The sequence below is a fragment of the Cervus elaphus genome, chromosome 15, assembly GCF_910594005.1.
Source record: "Cervus elaphus chromosome 15, mCerEla1.1, whole genome shotgun sequence".
Taxonomy (NCBI): domain Eukaryota; kingdom Metazoa; phylum Chordata; class Mammalia; order Artiodactyla; family Cervidae; genus Cervus; species Cervus elaphus.
In genome coordinates, this window is record NC_057829.1 from 26,685,249 (window position 1) to 26,707,787 (window position 22,539).

Consider the following 22,539-nt stretch of genomic DNA (forward strand, 5'->3'; position numbering starts at 1 on the left):
TATTTCTAGAAGGCCTTTGAGCCCTACTTCGAGATTTTGGAAGTATATTCCACAAAGGCCAAGAACTACGTGAACAGGCACTGCACCCAGTATGAGCCCTGGCAGCTGATTGCATGGAGTGTCGCGTGGACTCTGCTGATAGTCTGGGTGTATGAGTTTGTCTTCCAGCCAGAGAGTAAGTATGCTGCCCCGCTCTGTAAAGGTACAGTGGCGTTAACACCAGCTTTGGAACTCGGGGCTAATGGATTGGGCTGACTTCTTGCCTGGTTGGTTTGGTTCTGATTTTTAAAATCTGTTTAGATAGAAAGGGCATTGCCTTCTGACTAGTAAAGTTTTAATAGGACTCTTGTGTGACTGTAACTGTTCATGTTGATTTTTCTGGATTGGCAGCTTACATTAAAACCCCTGAGAGATTAGTTAGTTATCGTAAGGATTCACAGAGTGTGGCTCAGACCCTCTTCACTTTTACTTTCTTGCCTAAAACATAATTGTGTCACCCGGCGTTCTCCAAGCATGGATTTATTGCTTTCACTGTAGGCTGTCTTTTCGGTAAAGATTATGTGAAATTGGAACAGCACCCATGCAGTGACCATTGGAACGTCTGCTGTGTGTTAGGCACTGCCATGCTCTAGAGATATCTGTACAGTACAAGTAATACAGGGTCCCTGTCCTCTTGGAATTGAACCTCTGCTGTCAGGAGACAGCACACTTTGAGCTTCCTGGGTAGGGACTCCAGGAGCCAGACTGATGGGGAAGAGAAGGCCACTCCTCAGGGAGTGTGGAAACTGAGAGGTTTTTTAGTGATCAGTTTGTCCATCTTCCATCCTTCCTAAGACCCTGCTCATGTCCCCTGCACCCCCACCCTCACCCCCACCACCTGGTTGTGTGTTACCTGCTTACAAATTCTTCCCCTGTGGGCTGTGTTGGGTAAGTCAATGGTAGGAGAGGTGCTGGGTGTTCTGTACATGCCCTTGCACCCCTTCCTCACCTATAGTAGGGTATCTGAGTTAGTAACATTGATGAGACTTGCTTATCATTTCTCATCTGTTTAAAATTTCTGTTAACTATTTGCTTCCCTGATAACATCTATGTGAAGGGGCTCTTCAACTGATATTTTCTTGTTCTTTTTTTCTTATTCCCCTAGGAAAGTCAGCTTAGAGGCCAGATTCTGTTTTATCCCTTTACCATGAAGATTAGCCAGCCATCCGGTAACACTCTGCCACATTGCCAAGTTATAGCAGAGTTAACATTGCACTTAATTAAAGTAGAGATGAAATGTCCTCAGTTTCTGCTCCTAGTGCTTGCAAGACTTTCTCATAAATTCATGACAGATTGGACAGACTAACCCTTGTGCTTCATTTGCTCCATGGTTTGGAAACAGACGCAGCCCTTGTCCTTCTGCTCAGGCTTATTCCTTTCCTGGGAAGCATTTGATTCAGTGCCGCCCACCATCCTGTCTGATTGCAGAGGGTTCTAAGGAGTAGCAGTTCTTGCTTTTTTTTATTGTGATGAAATATACAGAACATAAAATGTATCATTTTACCCATTTTTAAGTGGAAAGTTGTGACATTAAGAACATTCACATTGTTATGGAGCCATCACCACCATCCATCTCTAGACCTTTCTCATAATTGTAGGCTCTGTGCCCATGAAACTTGAACTTCCCACTACTTTCTCTCCTCAGCTCCTGGCATTCACTATTCTGTGTGCTTTTTCCTTTTAAAGTGGCACATTCGTAAATCTGAACTATGGTCAGAGACTTTAAGGCTTATATTTCCTCGATATGCTGGGTATTAGCTTTAGGTATTTACTTGTATTTCCCATTGTTCAGCCCACGGTGCCTGTGTCCATTTTGTTTAACCCATAGTAGAAGCTCAGCCATCTGAGGTCCTGGTACTTAACTTACCTGCCTTTAGTGTTCAGAAATATGTGCTAGCTCTGAGTACGCCATGAGAAAACTAATACTAGCAGTGTGTTAATGGTATGTGCCATCTAAATCTTCATGAACTCCAAGCCATTGCATGGTTTTAGTAACATTTTTTCTTACTATAAAAGCAGTACATTTTCATTGTATAAAATCAGGCAATATGGTAAACCATAAGAATAAAATTAAAATCTTGTTACCTAGAGATAACCACTGTTTATGTATCTGTGTGTCTGTCTGTGGCTTCCCAGGTGGCTCAGTGGTAAAGAATCTGCCTGCCAATACAGAAGACACAGGAGATGTGGGTTCGATCCCTGGGTTGGGAAGATCCTCTGGAGTAGGAAATGGCAGCCTGCTCCAGTATTCTTGCCTGGAAAATTCCATGGACAGAAAAGCCTGCAGGCTCCAGTCCATGGGGTTGCCAATAGTTGGACACGACTGAGCAACTGATCATGCACGCACCCATCTCTTTCTATATCTGAATCATACAAAATTAATTTTGTAGTTTGAAAATTGCTGAATATTGGCAATTTTTTTTTTTTTAATTTTTTGGCAATTTCATACTGCTTAAATACACAACACACTTTTTATTTTATAACTTCCAACTTGAACTTTAGACACGGAAATGTCTTCCCTCCAGAGATCAGGTATTTGATAGAATTTCCAATTTTTTCAGCACCTTGCTCACATAGAAGTATTCTGTATATTAGTGAGCATCGAGTTCCTTTTGGTATATTGCCCTAGAGGAGTCTAAAGTCCGACTAGTGATAAATTTTGCTGATCTTCAAATTCTGGGTACCCTTCTGAGGGAGAGAGGGTAATTGTGGAACACAGGATGGACACAGGTAGATAAGAACTGGACTCGGCAGGAGCGTAGGGCAGGGTTGGCAGTCTTCTAAGGCGTGATCTATTTTTTACTTCTCCTCTGTGGTTTTCAGCTTACATCCTTCCTCATTGATGTTGGTTTTACCTGTGGGATTGTCTGTAGTTCATCGGTAGAAATCAGAGTTCTGTGGTGGGAGGAGGTTTCTAGCCATGGCACCTTGGGCAGTGCCCTTGAACCTGTTAGGGTTTCCTCGCAGTGAAATGGGCACACTCATACTGCTTTACCCAGTCAGAGAGTGCTGTGAGGCTTGAGTGGCATCACTGGTGTGAAAGGGATTTGTAAACTAAAAAGAGGCGTGCATTGTTGTTCTTACACTGGCATTTCCTATTTTATTACCTTAGAACTTTCTCGTTACTTTTCTTTTTGCACCTCTGGGGACTTCTACTTTTTAAAGAAATCAACTCATCGCAGTGTGGTTGCTTTACAATGTTGTGTCACTTGCCGCTGCCCAGCAAAGTGAATCAGCTGTCCGTGTACACGCTTGTTTTGATCTCCTTCCCATTCAGGTCACACACAGCACTGTGTTGGAGTTCCCTGAGCTACACAGTCGGTTCTCATTAGTTACCTGTTCTGTACATGGTAGTGTACCTTCTGTTAGTCCCACTCTCCCAATTCTTGACTTTTACTTTGGAGATAATCTTTTTAGGTCTTGACCACATGGTCTTTTCATTCTTAATTTCCCTGTCTCTGGTCTGTATTCTGTTCTTTTTACTCTGTACCCTGTTATCTCACAGATTTCACAAAATTATGTGTTCTTCTCCACCCAGTCACATTAATGTACTTTCAGACACCTGATTCAGCTTGCTGATTTTTAGATTTCTTTCTACCTCATTAATTAATTGTTTTATCCATTAAAATAGGGAATAGTGCTGAATCTTTACAGCTTTAACACTGTTAGAAATAATCAAATAACAAGCAGCTGAACCATCTAACACTAAATGCTGCTCGTTTGATGGCTTGTTGTGGTGACATTTAAAAATACACTTTGGAAGAATTTTTAATAAATGTAGAAATACTGTAAATGAGAAGAGAATACAATATTCTGTGTACCGTAAGATTTCAGGACTGAAAGGAAATACTCTAAGCAAAAAGTAACTGGTTTCAGCCGTTTGTCTTAGTCAGCCTGTGTCTTAGATACCTGGTTTTGTCCCAGACATTTACAGAGTGTTAACCTCAGTGCTAGGCCCTTAGGGATGCAACCTAGGCAAAAACTACTAGTAAAGATGCATAGCATCATTTAATAAATACCCATAGATGGTGAAGACACCTTCTTTGGCTGTTGAAAGCTACTTCTGGGCAAGGAAATTGGAATACCCAGATCTCCTAGGACAGCGGCAAAGTTCATTCAGTTCATGACTTGTATCCTTGCAGAAAGCTTAGGTCTAGATTCCTTTGAAACTCATTTGGGGTAACTGAAAATTCTGTTGTGCATGTGAAGCAGTATACAGTCCTGGGAGTCTAGGACTAGAAAAACAGATTTCAGTTAAATCCTTGCCCCATCACTGATATGATCCTCGGTCTTGAGCAAGTTATTAATGCTTTGATCCTCAGCTGCCCTTGGATAGTAGGTAGTGCCTTCTATGCTGGCCTCAAAATCTTGCTGTTGGAGTCAGTTGAGATACTGTATGTGAATTCATTAAAAGGCATGACCGTGTGTTTAGATGCCATGTATTTATAATAATTGTAATTTACAGGATCAGAATTTGAGATTTGTCCTATGTACTGCCCAACAGAATGTCTGATTTGTGTCCATGATATCTGAAAGCCTTTTTAGGTCCAGAAAATGTTGTTGGGATATGTGTTGAATGAGAGACTAGAGCACAGATTCTGAGAAGATGCGTGGGTTGGTCATTTGTTTTGAGGCAGGGGAGAGAAATGTTGGGCACCTAGAAACCTTGGGAAGGTGAGGAACTCTGCGGTACACTTGGGCCAGCAGTTCTGTTTCTGGGAACTTACCTGTAGGTACGTTCTCATTATGCAGTACAGCATGTGTTACAAGGCTAAGCATTTCAGCGTGGTTTGTAACAGACATCAGAAACAACCTAAGTTTCCATCAGGAAAGGGCAGGTTAAATAAACCAAGGTACGTCCGTCTAATGGAATACTTTACAGTTGTAAGAATGCATTAGGGAGCACTGGTCTTTAAAAGACTGCTGCTGAGTAGAACAGGTCTAGTGCAGTGCTGGAGTGTGCTACCCATTGTGTAAAAGAGACAGACAAGAACGTGTCTTCACTCTTGCTTGTGTATGCATACAGAAACTCTAGAAGGGTATCTAGAAACTAGTGGTAGTAGTATTAACCTGGGGGTAGGATGAGGGTCTGGGGGATAGATGAGAGTGTGTGTGTGTGTTTATTTTTTTGAACCATGTTGTAATATATTACTTGTTCAAAAATTAAAAGTTTTTTTTAAAGAAACTACCTTTGTAATCTGAAGGCAAGTGTGATTACAGAGAACATGCTGAATATTGAATAGTTCATACATTATGACTGTCAGGTAATAATCCATGGGAATTTCAACAGAACCATTTGTTTCTTTTAGGTTTATGGTCAAGGTTTAAGAAGAGATGTTTTAAGCTTATCCGGAAGATGCCTATCATTGGTCGTCAGGTAGGCAGAGTCATTTCACTTTTCCCTACTGCTTCCCTCCCCCATGATCATCACACCTTTCTTTCTAATTACTAAAGCTAGGAGTTCAAGGGGGATGGGTGCGTTTTGTCCCCCACCTCCAAGAAACGTTTGACCATGTCTGGAGATATTTTTGGATATCAGAAGAGGAGGTGGGTGCTCTGGGCATTGAATGGATGGGGTGAGGGATGCTGCTAAACATCCTCCAGGGTGCAGGGCAGGCCACGCAGTGGAGACCCGTCAGACTCAGAACGCCAGAAGTGCCACGACTGAGAAGCGAGACATCACTCTTTCTCCACCATATTTGACCAGAGGAGAAAGGAGATGTCTGTTCAGGAAAAATTTGAAATTAGACAACCTGACAGAAGTGACAGGAAACTTTGGAAAAATATTTGGTGGTGGCGGTTTAGGCGCTGAGTCGTGTCCAACTTTTGCGATGCCATGGACTGTATAGCCTGCCAGGCTCCTCTGTCCATGGGGATTCTTTAGGCAAGAATGCTGGAGTGGGTTGCCAGTTCCTTTTCCAGGGGATCTTCCCGACCCAGGAATCGAACCCAGGTCTCCTGCACTGCAGGCAGATGCTTTACCAACTGAGCTGCGAGGGAAGTGGAGCAATATTTGGCTGAGCTGAATTTAGATACTTAGCAGGGATTGAGTGCTTACATGGTTCAGGGTTGGCAGGCTTTCTCTGTAACGGGCTGGATGTGAAGCATTTTCAGCTCTGTCCCTGTGGAGGGAAAGCAGCAATAGAACAGTGGGTGGAGGAGTGGGCCTGTGTTGCAGCAAGAATCTCTTCATAGCCACAGTCCACACTCGGCCTGTAGTTTGATTAGGCCTGTAGTTTGCTGATCCCAGGTTCAGAAACCTAGAGGGCAGAGCTGTTCTCTTGCTCTTTGTTCATATCTGTAGTCTAGTCCGTTCCCTTCACTGGCTCCTCTCTGACCTCACCCACGCTCAGGATGAGCCAGTCGCTTCTACCTTCCCCCCGGTTCTTTATCACAGGTGAAGACAAACAGGGCCGGCCCCACTGCGGGCTCTAACGAGGGCACACGGCCCTGATGGCTTCATCTCCCCTGCTTCCCACCCTCCCCCTCAGCTTTCCTGCAAGCTTTCTTTCATTTTTGGCTTTCAGTTCCTTTCCCCCTTTCCTGGCCAAATCAGAAAAGATGGCAGTTAGTTCCAGCCTTTGACTGATGTCCATTCAGACCACTGTGTGAACTCTTCCAGAACTTTGTATTTTTAGGTTCATTTCCTGTGGGGAAGTGGAAGTAATAACAGCTGGTGAAGGAGAGAAATGAGGGCTTTTATTTGACCCTTAATCATATTAAGCCCTAAAATTAGTCTACTGTAGTCATTAGAGAACAAAGAGCAGGGGAGAGGAAGGATACCGAGGATAGGCTGATTACAAGGGATAAGAGTGTTTCCCCTTATCATTTCCTGTATTTTTTCCCTGCCCTTATTAATTACACTTTGCTCCTTCCATTTCTAATTTTGATAACAAATGAATGTTGGGGTTCCAGAACCCATTAAATTTATATATCAGCATTGGAAGATACTATTCAATTATATTATTCGGTAAATACAACAGCATTGGAGGGTACTTAGAAAATGTATAATCACCTTTCACCCTTCAGATGCAGAGTTTTGAGGTGCAGATTCGAAAGTTACTTGTTCTGAGCGAGTGTGTGTGTCCCTCCCTCATCCGTTGAGCATCTGCTCAGCGTTAGGTACCATTCCGGGTGCTGGGGACATAGTGCAGGACCACTTGGGAGGCCATGCCCTTCCCACATGGAATCTACATTTCAGTACTAAGGAAAGACAGAAAATGAATAAGGAAGCAAACACATATGAATTTCCCTTTGAGATAAATGCTGTGAAGAAATTAAAATGCAGTGGAGCTTCTGAGGCAAGAATTGATGAGGTGATGTGAGGAAGTGCTTGCTGTGCTTTCTGATATGCCTCTGATGGTCATTTTTGTCTGTTTTATTACAGTAGCATCATCTGTGCATGGAAGCCCAGCTTTCATAGTTCTGGGTACACTTGTGCAGCACAGTTCTTTATCTAAATCTAAAAAATAGCTTCATGTCCATCACATGCTGCCCTGGCATTGTCCAGGAGTGTGCCCTGTTCTTCCTGCTAGTGCCTGCCTGATAAGACTGTTGCAGACATGTTCTAAAGGAGTGGCTTTCCCTGTGGTTTTATTGAGGGCCACATCTAAGAAGACCATCTTGGATTCTAATCATCCACTGCTAGAGATGAGACAACCTAAATGTTTGGAATAAGACATAAAACTTTAACAGACATATTGCTGAAACCATGTCACTGTAACACACACAAATCATAATGTATAGCCACTCTTCCCTAAATCTACAAACCAAGAGTGTCTCATTACAAATAGCAGCCTCTGCTGCATTCTTCCTGTCTGCTCTGTTCCTCCCCTCGCCCCTAACCCTAGCACTTTTCATGACCTTTATTTTCTGACTGTGATGCTTAAAGATAAGCTTCAGGACAGGACTTAGTCCCACCCCACCTAAGCTGTGTACTGCCTAAGTTTGTTTTTCCCCTGTGTATCCCTGTTGCATAGTTCAACAAGTGTTTACTAAGTGAAGGAATGAAAGAACATGTCTGAAGAGGATGGAAGCAAAATAACCATAGTTGATAAGTTATGTGGCAGAAAGGACCTTAGCGCCTCCTAGCACTGGAGAGTGGGCAGGGCGAGCTGTCAGCCTGAGGAGACAGGGGCAGCCTCCCTGGCTCTTCCCGGCGTGTCTTCCTTACTCTTCCGGGTGGGGATTCTTGCAGGGCCTCCAGTTCCTGGTGGGTCCTTGGGCATGCCTGGTGAGGGAGCCCATCACTTGCTTGAGCGCGGGAATCTGTTTCACTGCTGCTTGGCCTGCTTTCTGGCTGCCGTCTGTGGTTCTGCCTTGGCTTCTTCGGTGCACACATTGTAGCTGCTGCCAAGGCACGAACAAGGTCCGACTGGTGCCCAGAGAAGTGCTGACTTCAGCAGATGCACACCAAGCAAAGCGTTGGTGATCACAACATGACAAGGGAAAGGGATGGGGTGGGGTGGGGAACTGAGTGTATCTCTGACCTTTGGAGAGAAAATTGACTTTTCAGACTTCTAAGAGACTGCTGCCCAGGTGAGGTAACAGCTGAAGGGTCGAAATGTCAGCATATCTCTTTAAGAAAAAGTACCATCCTTGCTCTCAAGCACTTGTGCAGTGCCCGGCATCAAGCAGTTGGTTTGGTGATGTAACTGGTTCTTCATTCTCAGTACTGTATTCTGTCTCCCTGTTAACTTTGTCTTCCTTACCTTTGGAGATCCAAGATAAGTTGAACAAGACCAAGGAAGATATTAGCAAGAACATGTCATTCCTGAAGGTGGACCAAGATTACGTGAAAGCCCTGCCCTCTCAAGGTCTGAGCCCGGCTGCAGTTCTAGAGAAGCTCAAAGAATACAGCTCTAAGGGTACGATTCTCAGCAAACGCATGCTCCCTACTGCCTTAATGTGGCTGGTCACTTGCTCATCATTGGATGTTTATAGAGGTTAAGTAGAGTTCGTCCCTGGTGCTTCTGTGCTCAGGAGGGCCCACCTCCTGTCTCAAAGGCTGAATTTCATCTTTTAAAAATTATATTTAGATTCACTCTTCACCTATAAAGCAAGCAGATCTCAGAGAAGATGGAACTTGGTTCCATTTTCTTTTCTAAGCCTGAATAAAATAGATTTGTCTTTTGGAAAGACAAAATATGTGATAAGACTGAAATAGAGATTCATTTTAGAAATTATGGAATCTGTCTAGAGGCACAGAAGAAATAACAAGTCAGTGTAATTTCATCCTCAAAAGACAAACACAGATTATATATATATATATATATATATATATATATCTCAAAATGTTAATGGTATTTTGTGTAATAAGCCCACACATGTACATGTATGCATGTAGGACGGATAAATGCACTTAGCAGCCTAGTGTTAAGAGTACAGCTCATGGACTCAGCCCTGACTCACATCTGGTTCAGCCACTTAACAAGATGACCTCAGGTAAGTTACTTCACTTCTCTATGCCTCTGTATCTGTCTCTCTACAATGAGGATAATAATAGTAGTACTTACCTGAAAGGATAATTGTAGAGATTAAATGAGATCATACATATAAGCATATAGCACCAGGCTTATAATAGGTACTCAATAAATGTCAGTAAATGTTAACTATTATTAATGCAAACATGTTTGTTACAAATTAGGATTATATTACAAATAACTTAAACATAGGCTTTTTCATTTGGCATAATTTTTTAGATTTATAGAAAGTTTGCAAAGATAATACAGAGATTTCCCACAAACCCCTCATTCAGCTTCTCCTGATGTTAACATCTAAAATAAGCTGGGTACATTTGTTAAAACTAAAAGAAAATTAACATTGGTACAGTGCTGTTACCTAAACCACAGATTCTATTCCTATTTCACCAGGGTTTCTATAATGTCCTTTCTCCTGTTCTAGGATCCAGGGTACCATACTGTATTTTAAAAGTTCTAATTGACATGTGTTGAATTTTTGATGATATTTTTGATCAGATGATACAAAACTAGATACAGTCCAGGATTTATACTTGATATAAAACAGGGATTAGCATTCTGAGACCTGTAGATTAACGATCTCTATGATTATGAGTGCTGGGTTGGCTGCCTCATATCTGCTTCCCTTCCATTTCTAAGTCGCTGTCCATGGCCATTGCTCTGCAGCTCCAGTAAAAGAACAGGAAATGAAAGCACACACCCTGCTTTTGAAATGCAGGTGACCTCTGGTCTGAAGACGTGCCTGTCACAGACCAGTCTCTCTGAGGACAAAGTCAGCGTGGCCACAGGCCAGAGCTGGCAGGTCACGTGAGAATGAGGGTTTGTCTGGATAGTCACTGCTCAGTCTTCTGCTCTCACTGGAGCCGCAGACCTTGGCTTTGTTAGAAGCACGGCAGCAGTTTTCAGTTTGAGTGCTTCTGTAATTCTCACTAGCCACTTTCAACAGGGCACAGGCATGTTGTCTTAAAGGACCCGAGACCCCCACATGAATGGATTTGTTGGTATTGTGGAGTGTCTCTGGGGGAGCACCTCAGAGAAAAGTGGAAGGTCGTACCTTACATCCTGGTCAGGAACCTTTCCTCTGATCCTTCTCCCAGTGTTGGTGGTGTTCCTGACGCTGAGTGTGGAGGCAGATGTTGCTGGAAGCAGGTGGCTAACTCTGTATGGGTTTCCAGGCTTGTCTGAGGACGAAGCTGATGGCTCACATCTCACCATGGTTTGTTCAGTCAGAGATTCAGTTCCCTGACTCTGGCTCTGGTGATAATTGTGCTGAAATTTTGCATTTTGCCTTACTCTTTTCTGCTAACTCTGCTCATAGCAGTTTCCACACTTCGTTTGACTGGCTAGAAAGGGAGAGAAGGTGGAAGCCACTGCAGAAAAATGTCAAGCGGAGCCATACAGAGAACAGAAAACGAGTGTAGATAGAGGAGGTGGTTCTGCTGTTAGAAGCCAGCTGGGGATGATGACATTACTAGTGGACTGTCTTTATTGTACCTAGATGCTATTGCTACCTTTTTCACACTGTTGTTGATGGTAGTGGTTGACCTTTCATCTTTATTTTGCTGTGACACTACTGAAGCTCTTTTTCTTGATTTAATGTAAGGATGCCTTGGAGTTTCCACTCCAACTCTTTTGTACGCAGAAGAGTTTCTCCCTGTTTCTTCTTCTTCTTTTTTTTTTTTTCCCTGTTTCTTCTTTAGAACCTGTCTCCCCAGAGGCTCCTGCTTACTGATCCAGTGGTTTGCCCTTTCTTTGCAGATGTCTTGTGGCAAGAGGGGAAAGCCTCCGGAGCAGTGTATAGCGGGGAGGAGGAGCTCACCAACCTCCTCGTGAAGGTGAGCAAGTGCCTAGTCCTTGAAAGGAGTGTGCGGCTCTGCTGGTTTAGATGATCACATCTTTTTCTCTTTATTCTTGTAATTAAAAAAAAATTACTTAAGGAAAGTTTATTGTTAAAACTAAAGAGGTTCAGTGTCTCTTACCCAAACATAGACAAATATGCATAACATTGTCCAAGACATCTTCAGTCTTTAAAGGAGTAAGATGTTACTTATGTCTCCAGGCTTAATAGACACCTTGTGTAGAAAGCAGATTGCTAGGGAAGGTAGTCTGTCATTTGCCATTATTAATGATAAGATATATTTTGTTGAATCAGAAGAGATAAGGGATGGAAACTTGGTCATGATTTCCTGTACCCCTTGAGTCTCAAATCACAGAATCTGAAAATGAGCAGTGGTCTCAGTTATAATTCATATAATTCTCATATTTTTTTGTTGACTTTAGAATTGCTTTAGCTTCTTCCATTTCTAATCAGATTTATTTTTTCAATCTCACTTTGTCATACAAAATTGGCATTGGACTGTTGCTTTCTAAGGTCTTTGTGTTTGATTATTAGAACTATGAAACTGTGCATACCTTACTACATACTACATGTTTTACTCAGCTGTATTTTGACATAATACCCTGACCATACTTCTGTGCTTAACAATCTTTCAGTGACTTCCCATTGTCTACAGAGCAAATCCTAAGCTGCTTATGCAACCAAAAATACCAGTCCCTTCGTGAGCCAGATCCCACCTATTTTTTTCAACCATTCCTGTTATTTTCCCACATGAACACTAACTCCTGCTTTTTCTGTTTACTGAGTACCTTCTCCTTTGTTGTTTTCCTTTCCCTCGTTCTTGCTACCTGTTCTTAATGATGAATTCCTATTCACTGCTCAAGGTTCCACTCAAGAGACACCACCAGACCACTCAGAATGTTCGCTACTCCCTCTTTGAGGCCCCTTACCTTCATGCACACACATGCATCTGGTATCACACTGAAAACAGTTGTGCCACACACTCCACTAGGTGCTTCGCATGTGTTCTCTTACTTATGGCTAGGACCCCATCAGCTGTGTACTGTGATTATCCTCTTTAACATACGGGGAAACAGCCTCAGTGAGGTTATTTACCTAAGATTACCAGCTAGAAGTAACAGATAAAGCTAAGATTTCGAACTGGGTCTGTTGGGTGTTTTAGTCAGTGCTTTTAACCACATTTATACTTCCTCTGTTACCCCTTTGTAAAATAATTTTTATGCCTGTCTCTTCCACTACAACATTTTGGTCTTCTTTAGACTGGAGGACATATCTTCTATTTTCCAAGTTCCTGTTTTATCTAACATGGTTTGCCTGATTCTTTGTCCTGTATGATGTAAGCATCTCCACATGTGCTTGCATTTCTCCATAGGCTTATGGAGATTTTGCATGGAGTAATCCACTGCATCCAGATATCTTCCCTGGACTCCGGAAGATAGAGGCAGAGATTGTGAGGATGGCTTGTTCCCTATTCAATGGGGGACCAGATTCCTGTGGATGTGTAAGTATATGCAAATGACATTCTATAATATGACTTTTTTTTTTAGCATAAAATGAAGTTTATTAAAAACATTACATAAGTAATACATGATTATTATAGGAAGATCCAGCTGAACAGAAATTTTTAAAGATTACTTGCAATTTTGTAATTAGTGTCTCATCAGCATTTTAGTAAATACCTTCTAGATTTTTTTTCTCTTCAGTTTTTTATTTTGAAAACCTTTAAACTTGTATCGTCAGGATAGTTCTCCTGTCTCTTCTTTTTCTCCCTCCGTCTCTTTCTTCCACCCACATACCTAACCACTTTGTTGTTCAGACGCTCAGTCATGTCTGGCTCTTTGTGACCCCATGGACTGCAGCATACCAGGCTTCCCTGTCCTTCACCAACTCCCAGAGCTTGCTCAAACTCATGTCCATTGAGTCGGTGATGCCATCCAACCATGTCATCCCCTATTGTCCCCTTCTCCTCTTGCCCTTAATTTTTCCCAGCATAAGGGTCTTTTCCAATGAGTCGGCTCTTCGCATCAGGTGGCCAAAGTATTGGAGCTTCAGCATCAGTCCTTCCAATGAATATTCAGGGTTGATTTCCTTTAGGATTGATTGGTTGGATCTCCTTGCTGTATAATTTTGTCAAAACATCTCATCATTTTCTGATATACTTGTTTTGCTTGAGCTGGATATTGTTTTGCCATAAATCAAATCTTAGTTGGTTTAGGATTAAAGAGAGTGTCATTGTATTTAAAGATACACATGAGGATTCCTTCTCTCAACTATTCTTTCTAGTAGATGTTTGTTAGTTTTCCTAAACTGTGATTGATGAACTTCTATTGAGATTTGTTACTACAGACTGGTGTTGCCTTCTCTAGAAAAAACTAAATTTCAGCTTATGCAAGATAGAGTTAACCCAGGGTACTATAATGGTAACCTCTAGGTGCTGATCCTGTCATAACTTCTGTAATCATCATAAAGTCTGCAAATTAAATTACTAAAGGGCCCATCCCAAGACGAGAACATTTTATAGTTACCTTTTCCCCCCCAATAAGCAGCATTGGGTTTTACTTTTAAGTTGGCACCATGAAAAATCAACATGTTCAGATATTCAGTAGCTTATAAAAGTGGTATTCCAGACACTCATTTTTCCAAAAAAAAAAAAAAATTCTTAAATTGTTAAAAACTGAATCAACCATAATCTAGCAGTGGGTTCCCTTATGGCATTTAGATGGATGGGTTGACACAGATGCCAGTATTCTTATAGTACCTGGGTATTCTGTGCCATTAGACTCTTCATGAACTTTTAAGAGAGTACAGGTTAAACAACCACAAAACCAGTTTGTGGTTTATCTAGTAAAGTTGAAAATATCAGTATTTTATGACCCTGAAATTCCACTTCTCGGGATATATTCTAGGAAAACTAGTACATTTGTATATCAGGATAGATGTATATTCATAGCAATGTTGTTCATGATAGTTAAATACTGGAAATAATTCAAATATCTGTCAGTGGTGGGGTGGATAAATTGTAGGAGACTGTGTATGCTTCAATCTGCTGTAGCTGTCACTCAGATTGATGCTCAGATTACTCCAGTTTTTGCCAGTGGGAGCTTCTTAATTTTGACTCCTGTATCTTTTTGCATGACTCAAAGTAGTTTTTGAAAGCTTCCTTTCTCTCCTCCCCCTTTTTTTTTTGGACAAAATATTTTTATTTGGTGAAAATATCTTTTACATTTCGTGCTCCAGATCCAGAATCAGCCCTAGTTCAAGGAGCCCTAGTTCATTTATAACCATGTAAAATATTTTCATTGGAAGGACTGATGCTGAAGCTGAAACTCCAGTACTTTGGCCACCTCATGCGAAGAGTTGACTAATTAGAAAAGACCTTGATGCTGGGAGGGATTGGGGGCAGGAGCAGAAGTGGGGGACGACAGAGGAGGAGATGGCTGGATGGCATCACCGACTCGATGGGCATGAGCTTGTGTGAACTCCGGGAGTTGGTGATGGATAGGGAGGCCTGGCCTGCTGTGATTCATGGGGTCGCAGAGTTGGACACGACTGAGCGACTGAACTGAATTGAACTGAACTGACTGAAAATATTTTCCTGGTTCCTAAAAGTAAAATTTATGGAACAAAGACAGTTAACCAGAATAAAACCCAGAGAGATGAATAGAAAGTTAAGAGACATGAAAGATAGAGTGAGAAAGGCTAACACACCTCTGTTTATATTGAAAAGCAGTCCCCGAAACATAACCTGTGAGGGTGTAACTATTAGAACAACTGATATCCTCGATAGCAACAATGGCTGGGGCAGTTGCTGGTAGAGGAAGATGGGCTGTGAGTTAAGAAATGTTGGAGCTGGGTGATACATGCAGGGGTGTTATTAATTCCCTCTTTAACTGTTCTACTCATTAGTTCTTCCATTGGGTTTCTAATTTCATTTACTGTGTTTTTCATTCTTGAGAATTCTGTTTTTGTTTTTTTTTTAATTTGTTTGGTTCTTTGTAGTCCCTTTCCTTGGCTTATTTTATTTAAATATATTGCACATAATTATTTTATATTCTATGTCTGATAATTCCATGAGCCTTACTTGTATGTTTCTGTTCTGGTTTTACTTATGTTGTCTTGTATCCTTATATCTTTGATTTTTTTTTTCCCTATGAGTTCGGGTTTTCCTGGAAACTTAACTTTGATGGTTGAAGTTAAATTCTTTCAGAGATTTGTATTTACTTCTGCCAGTTACTGGGGAATTGCTGGGAAGTACTGCCACATTGGAACCAGTGTAAGTCCGATTTTCAGCCCATAGTTTTGTACTGTGGAAGTAGTCTGAACTCAGACCACATACTCAAATACAAGCTATTTTGACGTACATTCCTGAGAGATCCTTATTTTTCTTTACCCTGAGTATCTGGGTTGAGAAAAGCAATTTTTCTTGCTGTCCTCTTCTGTACCAGCAGGGTTTATTTCTCTCACTGCTAAGAGTGTGGGCGAAGTCAGTGTTTTCAGCCATGCCCTCTTACATGCCTTACCTTGAACAGGCCCCAAACTTGTTTCCTGTTTATTTTTCAAAGTGAAAGTCTGAAGTCTGATCTAGGAGTTGGCAGTAACCTTCAGAGTTAAAACCAGCTTTGACACTTTGCTTACATGATTCTTGACTTTGTTTTGTTGGAGGGTTCAGTGTGTTCCTTTGTATTAGCTTAGTCGTGGATGGATGTAAAAATACTTTTTAATGTTTTAGCAGACTTTTTTAGCTGTTTCATATAGGAGGGTGGCCCAAGATGTATAATGTATGTTGCTGGAAACAGAAGTTCCATGATTATTTTTTTTTCTACATGGGAGACCTTTGTATACTTGAAAGCGTCTTTCCCCCGAATCCTCTCTTCATCATGGTTTTCCTAGGATACTCAGCTTTCTAAGAGAATATGATCTCACAGATTTCCACCCGTGCCCAGCCTTCCTCTCAGTGTTTTTTGGCTGTGTATGACTAGCACATGGACACAGTTCTCCAAAGCACTGGGTTTTCAGTCTCTGCCTTCTCTGGATTCACTAAATTTACCTAAAATCTTTCCTATAATCAGTATAGTGGTTCTCAGCTTCTCAGCAGTGTTTAATATGTTCCTTGCTGTTCCTAATGTATATAGTAATTCTGCAGTCATGCTTTTTGATACTTTGTATTTTTTTAGGTCTGCAGTCTCATTCTGTTATTTCAGTGTTCACTCTTTCAGCTCTTGTTTTCTTGAATTCCTGTTCTTATTATATTGTCCTACAGTGAGAAACAGGAGGAATTTCCTTCTGTTCCTTAGGTTGTTACCTTCTGAGTTGGCCTTTATTTTGCAGGCTACCTTCTTTTCTTTTTCTGTGTTTGCATAGTTACCATGCCATCTTCTTTCATCTTGGCTCCTGTTTTGGTGACTGTCTGTAGACGTTCTGTTTGTTCTGATGCATGGCAGGTCTGGTCTTGTCTGAGAGGCAAGGCTTGGGTAAAGCTTTGTTCCACCTGTATTAGAATATCTCTGCCATTTCATTCAAAGTCACCTACCAGAGTTCACGCTGCCTAGCTGGAAGAGAACACTCCTTTCTGGGCTTTGATTATTCCTTTAGCTCGTCCTGTGTCCCTGGAGTCGTCACTTTAAAGAGCAGGTCCTGGTGTCCCCCCTCCTGGGCTGCTTGCTTCTTCCCAGCCACCATGTCTCTCTCACCCACTCATCTGACAATAAGGAAACCCCCGCCACGTGCTTCTCTGAAGACTTGGGGAATATCAATGACAATTCTCAGCATTTTGCTGTTTCACCTGGACAATTTCCACATCTTGGAGGAGGGATTAGGAACTGTGTTTGACTCTTTGCCATGATTCAGAAACTTGTTTTGTTTTCTCATCACTAGTATTTGAAGTTTATTGTGTTAGATTATCTCCTTGTTGGGTGGTTGTTATTGCAGGGTTTTACTGCTTTTTTCCTTCATTCTTGCATGTACTGAGGGAGAGAAAATCTGTGAAGTAGTTTCAGTCTTCCATCTTAATACCACAGTCCAATTCTGTTTTCTTGTATTGCTACAATTAAACCGTGCCTCTCTGATTAGGACCTTTTTTTAGTGCTGTGTCGGGGGTCAGGAGAAGGACAGATAGAATCTCAGATCCCCAGCCTCTTCAGATACTTAGACTTTTATGAGAACTAATTACCTCGGATTATGTGAGTTTCTCAGGTTCTCTCTTAAGTCTCTGCCTTTCTGTGTATCTGTCTCTGTCTCTCTCTTGATGATCTCCTTTTGGTGAGGAAAGTTCAGAGGTAGGAAACAAGAAGACAAAGCCAGCTGACTGAGCAGTCTGGAACGTGTTCCCAGCTAAGGTCTTAAGCTCTCCTCATTCTTTATTCTTCACCTGAAACTGTCTTTCCTTTTTGTAGCTTCATTTGTCTCAGGTAGAATGAGTGAGAGGTGACTTTATATACTGAAAGAAATTTGGTTGCTGCAGTAAAGTCTTGACTTGTACAAATGCCATCAGGTCCAAAGAGTATCTAAAAGAAAAATTTCCCAGAAAACTCTTGTTTTCTGACATAGCATATACAGGGTGAGAGTTTTTGAAAGTGTTGAAATACGTTGACTAACGTGTCAAGTAGTTACTGAGGCTTCTGTCTTCTTACTTTAGAATTAGATTTCCATTTTGGGGCATGGTACAGGGGGTAGAAAATAGAGCAGCAGCAAAATCTGAACACAGAATGTGGGTCAGAAATGAAAATCAGAAGCAGAATTTCGGTGTTCCTGCTTTTACAGTCCAAAGTACACCATTGTTTGCCTAACAGATAATGATACTGATTGGATTTGTTACTGGACTGAAAATAGGACATGTAAAGTGAGTGACTAGGCATTTGGAAATATTTCTGCTTAGGTCATTGCTGAACCTTAGTGAGAGAACAGTGCACTGAGAACTTGGTCCTGTGCTGACTTCCTTCACAGCTGTCTTGGTTCCTCATGTGATGTTCTGAGGTTTTCTGCTGGACCACAGGACACAGTGCGATCTGCAGCACTGACCTCAGCTGTAAGCAGAGAAATGCAGGAGCCTACAAGCAAGGGTCCTGTGCTCCAGTTCAGCGCCTTACTGTGTGGATGATAGCCACGTGTTTCCTGCAGGCTTCCTCAATTACAGAATGACTGACTTTTTAATCTGCCACATAACTCCTGACCACTTGGATTTTGTAGCCTATGGTATTTTTGTCTTATATGTGGATATTACTTTAGGAAATTACAGCCATCATCCACTCTCATTTCATCTCATCAGGTTACACTAAATATGAAAATATAGAAAGTTTTACTTTTTATCAAAAGATGGATGGCTTCGGGTGAACCAGTCTCTCAGGGATCAGTTATCTTAACCTATAAAATGGAGAAGTTTTCTAAGATTGTGTGAATCTTTGGAGATGATAGATCTAAGGAACTATTCACCTAGCTCAGTGCTATGGCTCTTTTTTTATGTGTTTGTTTTGAAATGATTTCATTCCTAGACGTTCCCAAAAGATAGCCAGATGGGTATGACATACCTGTATTGGTTGTGGTTTACTGAGAGTCAAATCAGGCATTAGGAAATGTTAACTGATGGTCTGATAGGTTTCAGCTTTACTGGCTGGGTATCAGGAATATTGTCATGAACAGACTGGTTGCCACCTTCATGAGGTTGTAGTCCAGTGAGGAAAACAGGATGAATGAAATGACCTCGAGTATTTTTGTATCAACTCAGTAAAATTTGCCTGTTATCAGAGGGGCTAGGTAGGCCTAGCTTCAGAAAGACATTTTTCTTCCTTTAAAAACATTAGGATTTTTGTTTTGATTTTAGATAAGTAAGTTAATAAACTTCTAAGCAGAGGCTTCTGCTTTTCTTTCAAACTTGTCAAAATCACAAGTTTACTCTGGAATGTCTGAGTGTCTCTTCTTGGTCTTCTAATGTATCACGTAGTTGACTAGAGCTATAACTTCCCAGTTTCACATTCTTTCAGTTCACATTCTTTAATGGGCATTAAAAATTTAAATCAGTCAGTAACCCTGATGCTTCTGGAAGGGGATAAAATGCCCTGTCCTGTCTGCAATTCGATGAACAATAGAAATGTAAGTGTACTATGCACGGGTAGTCTGGGCAGATATGCATTTATTTGTTCATACATACAGTGTGGAGCTTCTGATCATTCAGTAGTTTTAGTCTTCTCCTGAGCCAAGATTGGGCTCAGCCAATAAAGTCAAACTTTCCTTCTGAAAGACAGCAGCATGTGCTCTAAAGTGTGCATCCCAGAGCTTATCTGTCTCTGCATCAGATACCCGCAAGATCAAGGCAGGAAGTGCATGCTGATAGCTACCCCGACTCTCTTTTTTATTACAGGTGACCTCTGGGGGCACAGAAAGTATTTTGATGGCCTGCAAAGCTTATCGGGAACTGGCCTTCGAGAATGGGATCAAAACTCCAGAAATGTAGGTACAGTTGTTCTTAGTATCCATGGAGCATTGGTTCCAGGACCCCAGTGGATACCAAATCCTCCATGCTCAGGCCCCTTATGTAAAGTGGTATAGTATTTGCACATGACCTTCACACATCCTTCCTATAGTCTTAAATCATCTCTGGATTACTTACAATACTTAACATGTAAATACTATATATAAACAGTTGCTGGTGGGCAGCAAATTCAGGTTTTGCTTTTTGGAACTTTTTTCCCCTTTTCCCCCTAATATTTTATGTGTAGCTGACTTTTTTTCCCCATTTAGGTTTTTCTGTGTGAAACAGCCTGACCATTTGCTGCTGCTTCTGGCAATTCCAGTCCTCTTCCATCCTATCCTGTGCCCTTGACCATTACCCTTCACATTCAGCAAAATCCTGAGTGCATTTGCTAGTTAACATTCCCTTTCCTACACCCCGCCCCCCACGAATTTATACATGGTGTATACTGCAAGAACAAGATTCTTTTTCTAAAAGTAACAGTTATAGGACTGTATCTTTGAGTTCTGTGATACTTCCTGTAAGTTTATCTGGAACCTAAGGAAAACTCTCTAACTTATCTTAGTTCAATGAAACTTACTTAGACTGCTTCAGGGTGCTCCCTAAGAAAATTTCAGCCTGCCAGCTGTGTTCTGGGAAGGAAAATGTTAAAAATCCAGAGATGACCATAATTTTATTTGGTTGCTTTAATTTTATTCAGTTGCTTTACTTTTTTCTCTTGGCCCTCTCCCTTGTACCGTGTGCTCACACCACAGCTTTTGGGTTAATGGTTTCCCACAAGTGTCAGTGACTAAGGGTTTTGTTGCATGTGATCTCATGCTATAATTCACGCCAAGCGTAAGCGAGGAAGTCAGGCTACCATCTTTCTTCACACATACATCTTTGGTACTTGGTACTTAGTCAGTGATGGCAATTTTTTTCCTTCAAAGGGAACAGATTAATTTTAAGAGTGGAGTAATTGAGGAAAGTCTGAAAGCAAATGAGGTATTTCCTTTTTCAATACTGTCTGAAATGCTGTTCCCAAGTGTGTAGGACAAAGGGGAATTTTAATTTTCCACAGGATCATGGTCTTCCAGAGATGAAGACGACCATCGATGTGATGCTTTAACATCCCTGCCAGGCAGTCTTATGTTTTCTGCCTGAGCATGTTTTGTGCCAGGAAGCTTGCTCCTCATTGGGGTGCCCTTCTTTCGATAGACAACCACCAGAAAGCACACCCTCACGTTGATCTGATCCAAATTCTCTGTCACCTTTTACTTATCTGCCCTGATTTAAGCTTGGGATTCCTCCATGTGGCATTACTTCCAAGTTCTTCCTGTTACCAAAGTGATTTCTTAAATAGTAGGGAGGTTTCTCTAGAAAATCATTTGACCTCTTTGTGTTTAAAAAGAAAAGTAAAATAACATAAACACTTTAAAAAAAGTTTATTCCTGGTGATTGCAATGAGGTGCTAGCCATGGTATCTCTTGAACCTGGATTGATTGAATTTCATTATTTTCCTTTAGCGTAGCCCCCCAGAGTGCCCACGCTGCATTTGACAAAGCCGCCAGTTACTTTGGGATGAAGATTATACGGGTTCCCCTGAACAAAATGATGGAGGTGGATGTTCGGGTGAGTTTCTCTGAAGGGCTGTTGTCTGTCTTGGGCTGGGAGAAGCAGGAAGTGCACCTGATCACTAGCTTTTCTCAGGGTCACATGGATAGGCTTGAAGCGCCTTTGATTGTAGCATCAGGACTTGCAAAATCTGCCACTGGCAGTGGTGAGGCATTGCAGCATCGGTCTTCTCACAGTACATGAACTCTTAATAGGAAGCTGAGACTAACTTGGTGCTTTAAAGACCTGGGTTCTGCTTTAGCACCATCACTTTCTCTTCTGTTTGTAAAATGAGCCTGGACTAACTTGCCCCAAGACTCTCATTGTTGTTTTCAATTGGCCTGAATTAGTACCATTGCCCTTATAATGGTAAGTATTTTTTAGAAGTAAACTGTCCAATTTATTACCACTAATGTTATCCCCGCACCTTAATTGAGGTGTTAACTAATTGACAAGTAAAAAAAAATTGTGTATATTTAAGGTATGCAATTTGGTGTTTTGATATATGGATATATTGTGAAATAATCATCACAATTAAGGTATTTAATATCTCCATCACCTCACATACTTTTGTTTTTCTTTTTTCATGGTTAGAATACTTAAAACTACCCTCTAGGTCTATAAGCAGATTTCAGCTATACAGTGCAGTATTGTTCAGTATAGTCATGACTTTACATTAGATCTCCAGAACTTACTCATCTTAATAACTGGAACTTGGCACCCCTTGACCAACATCTCCCCATTTCCCTCATTTTCCAGCTCCTAGCAACCACCGTTCTATTCTTTGCTTCTATGAGTTTGACTGTTTTCAATTCCCCATAAAACTGAAATCATGCAGTATTTGTCCTTTTGTGTCTGGCTTATTTAATTTAGGGCTTCCCTGGTGGCTCAGAGGGTAAAGCTAGTCTGCCTGCAATGTGGGAGACCTCAGTTCGATCCCTGGGTCAGGAAGATCCCATGGAGAAGGAAATGGCAACCCACTCCAGTATTCTTGCCTGGAGAATCCCATGGACGGAGGAGCCTGGTAGGATACAGTCCACGGGGCTGCAAAGAGTCGGACACGACTGAGCGACTTCACTTCACTTATTTAACTTAGCATAGTGACC

At 41.5% G+C, this 22,539-nt stretch overlaps 1 protein-coding gene across 5 annotated transcripts in view; it reads left to right on the forward strand.

Annotated features, from left to right (window-relative positions):
- Nucleotides 1-22,539, forward strand: part of SGPL1 (sphingosine-1-phosphate lyase 1) — a 75,256-nt gene that overhangs the window by 44,858 nt on the left and 7,859 nt on the right. For all 5 annotated transcript variants that reach the window (XM_043926595.1, XM_043926592.1, XM_043926593.1 and 2 more), the window contains 7 exons: nt 10-175; nt 5,349-5,416; nt 8,759-8,906; nt 11,277-11,353; nt 12,749-12,877; nt 19,730-19,818; nt 21,346-21,451. In XM_043926595.1, the coding sequence (XP_043782530.1) occupies nt 10-175; nt 5,349-5,416; nt 8,759-8,906; nt 11,277-11,353; nt 12,749-12,877; nt 19,730-19,818; nt 21,346-21,451 (783 nt within the window). The remainder of the gene's footprint in view (nt 1-9; nt 176-5,348; nt 5,417-8,758; nt 8,907-11,276; nt 11,354-12,748; nt 12,878-19,729; nt 19,819-21,345; nt 21,452-22,539) is intronic.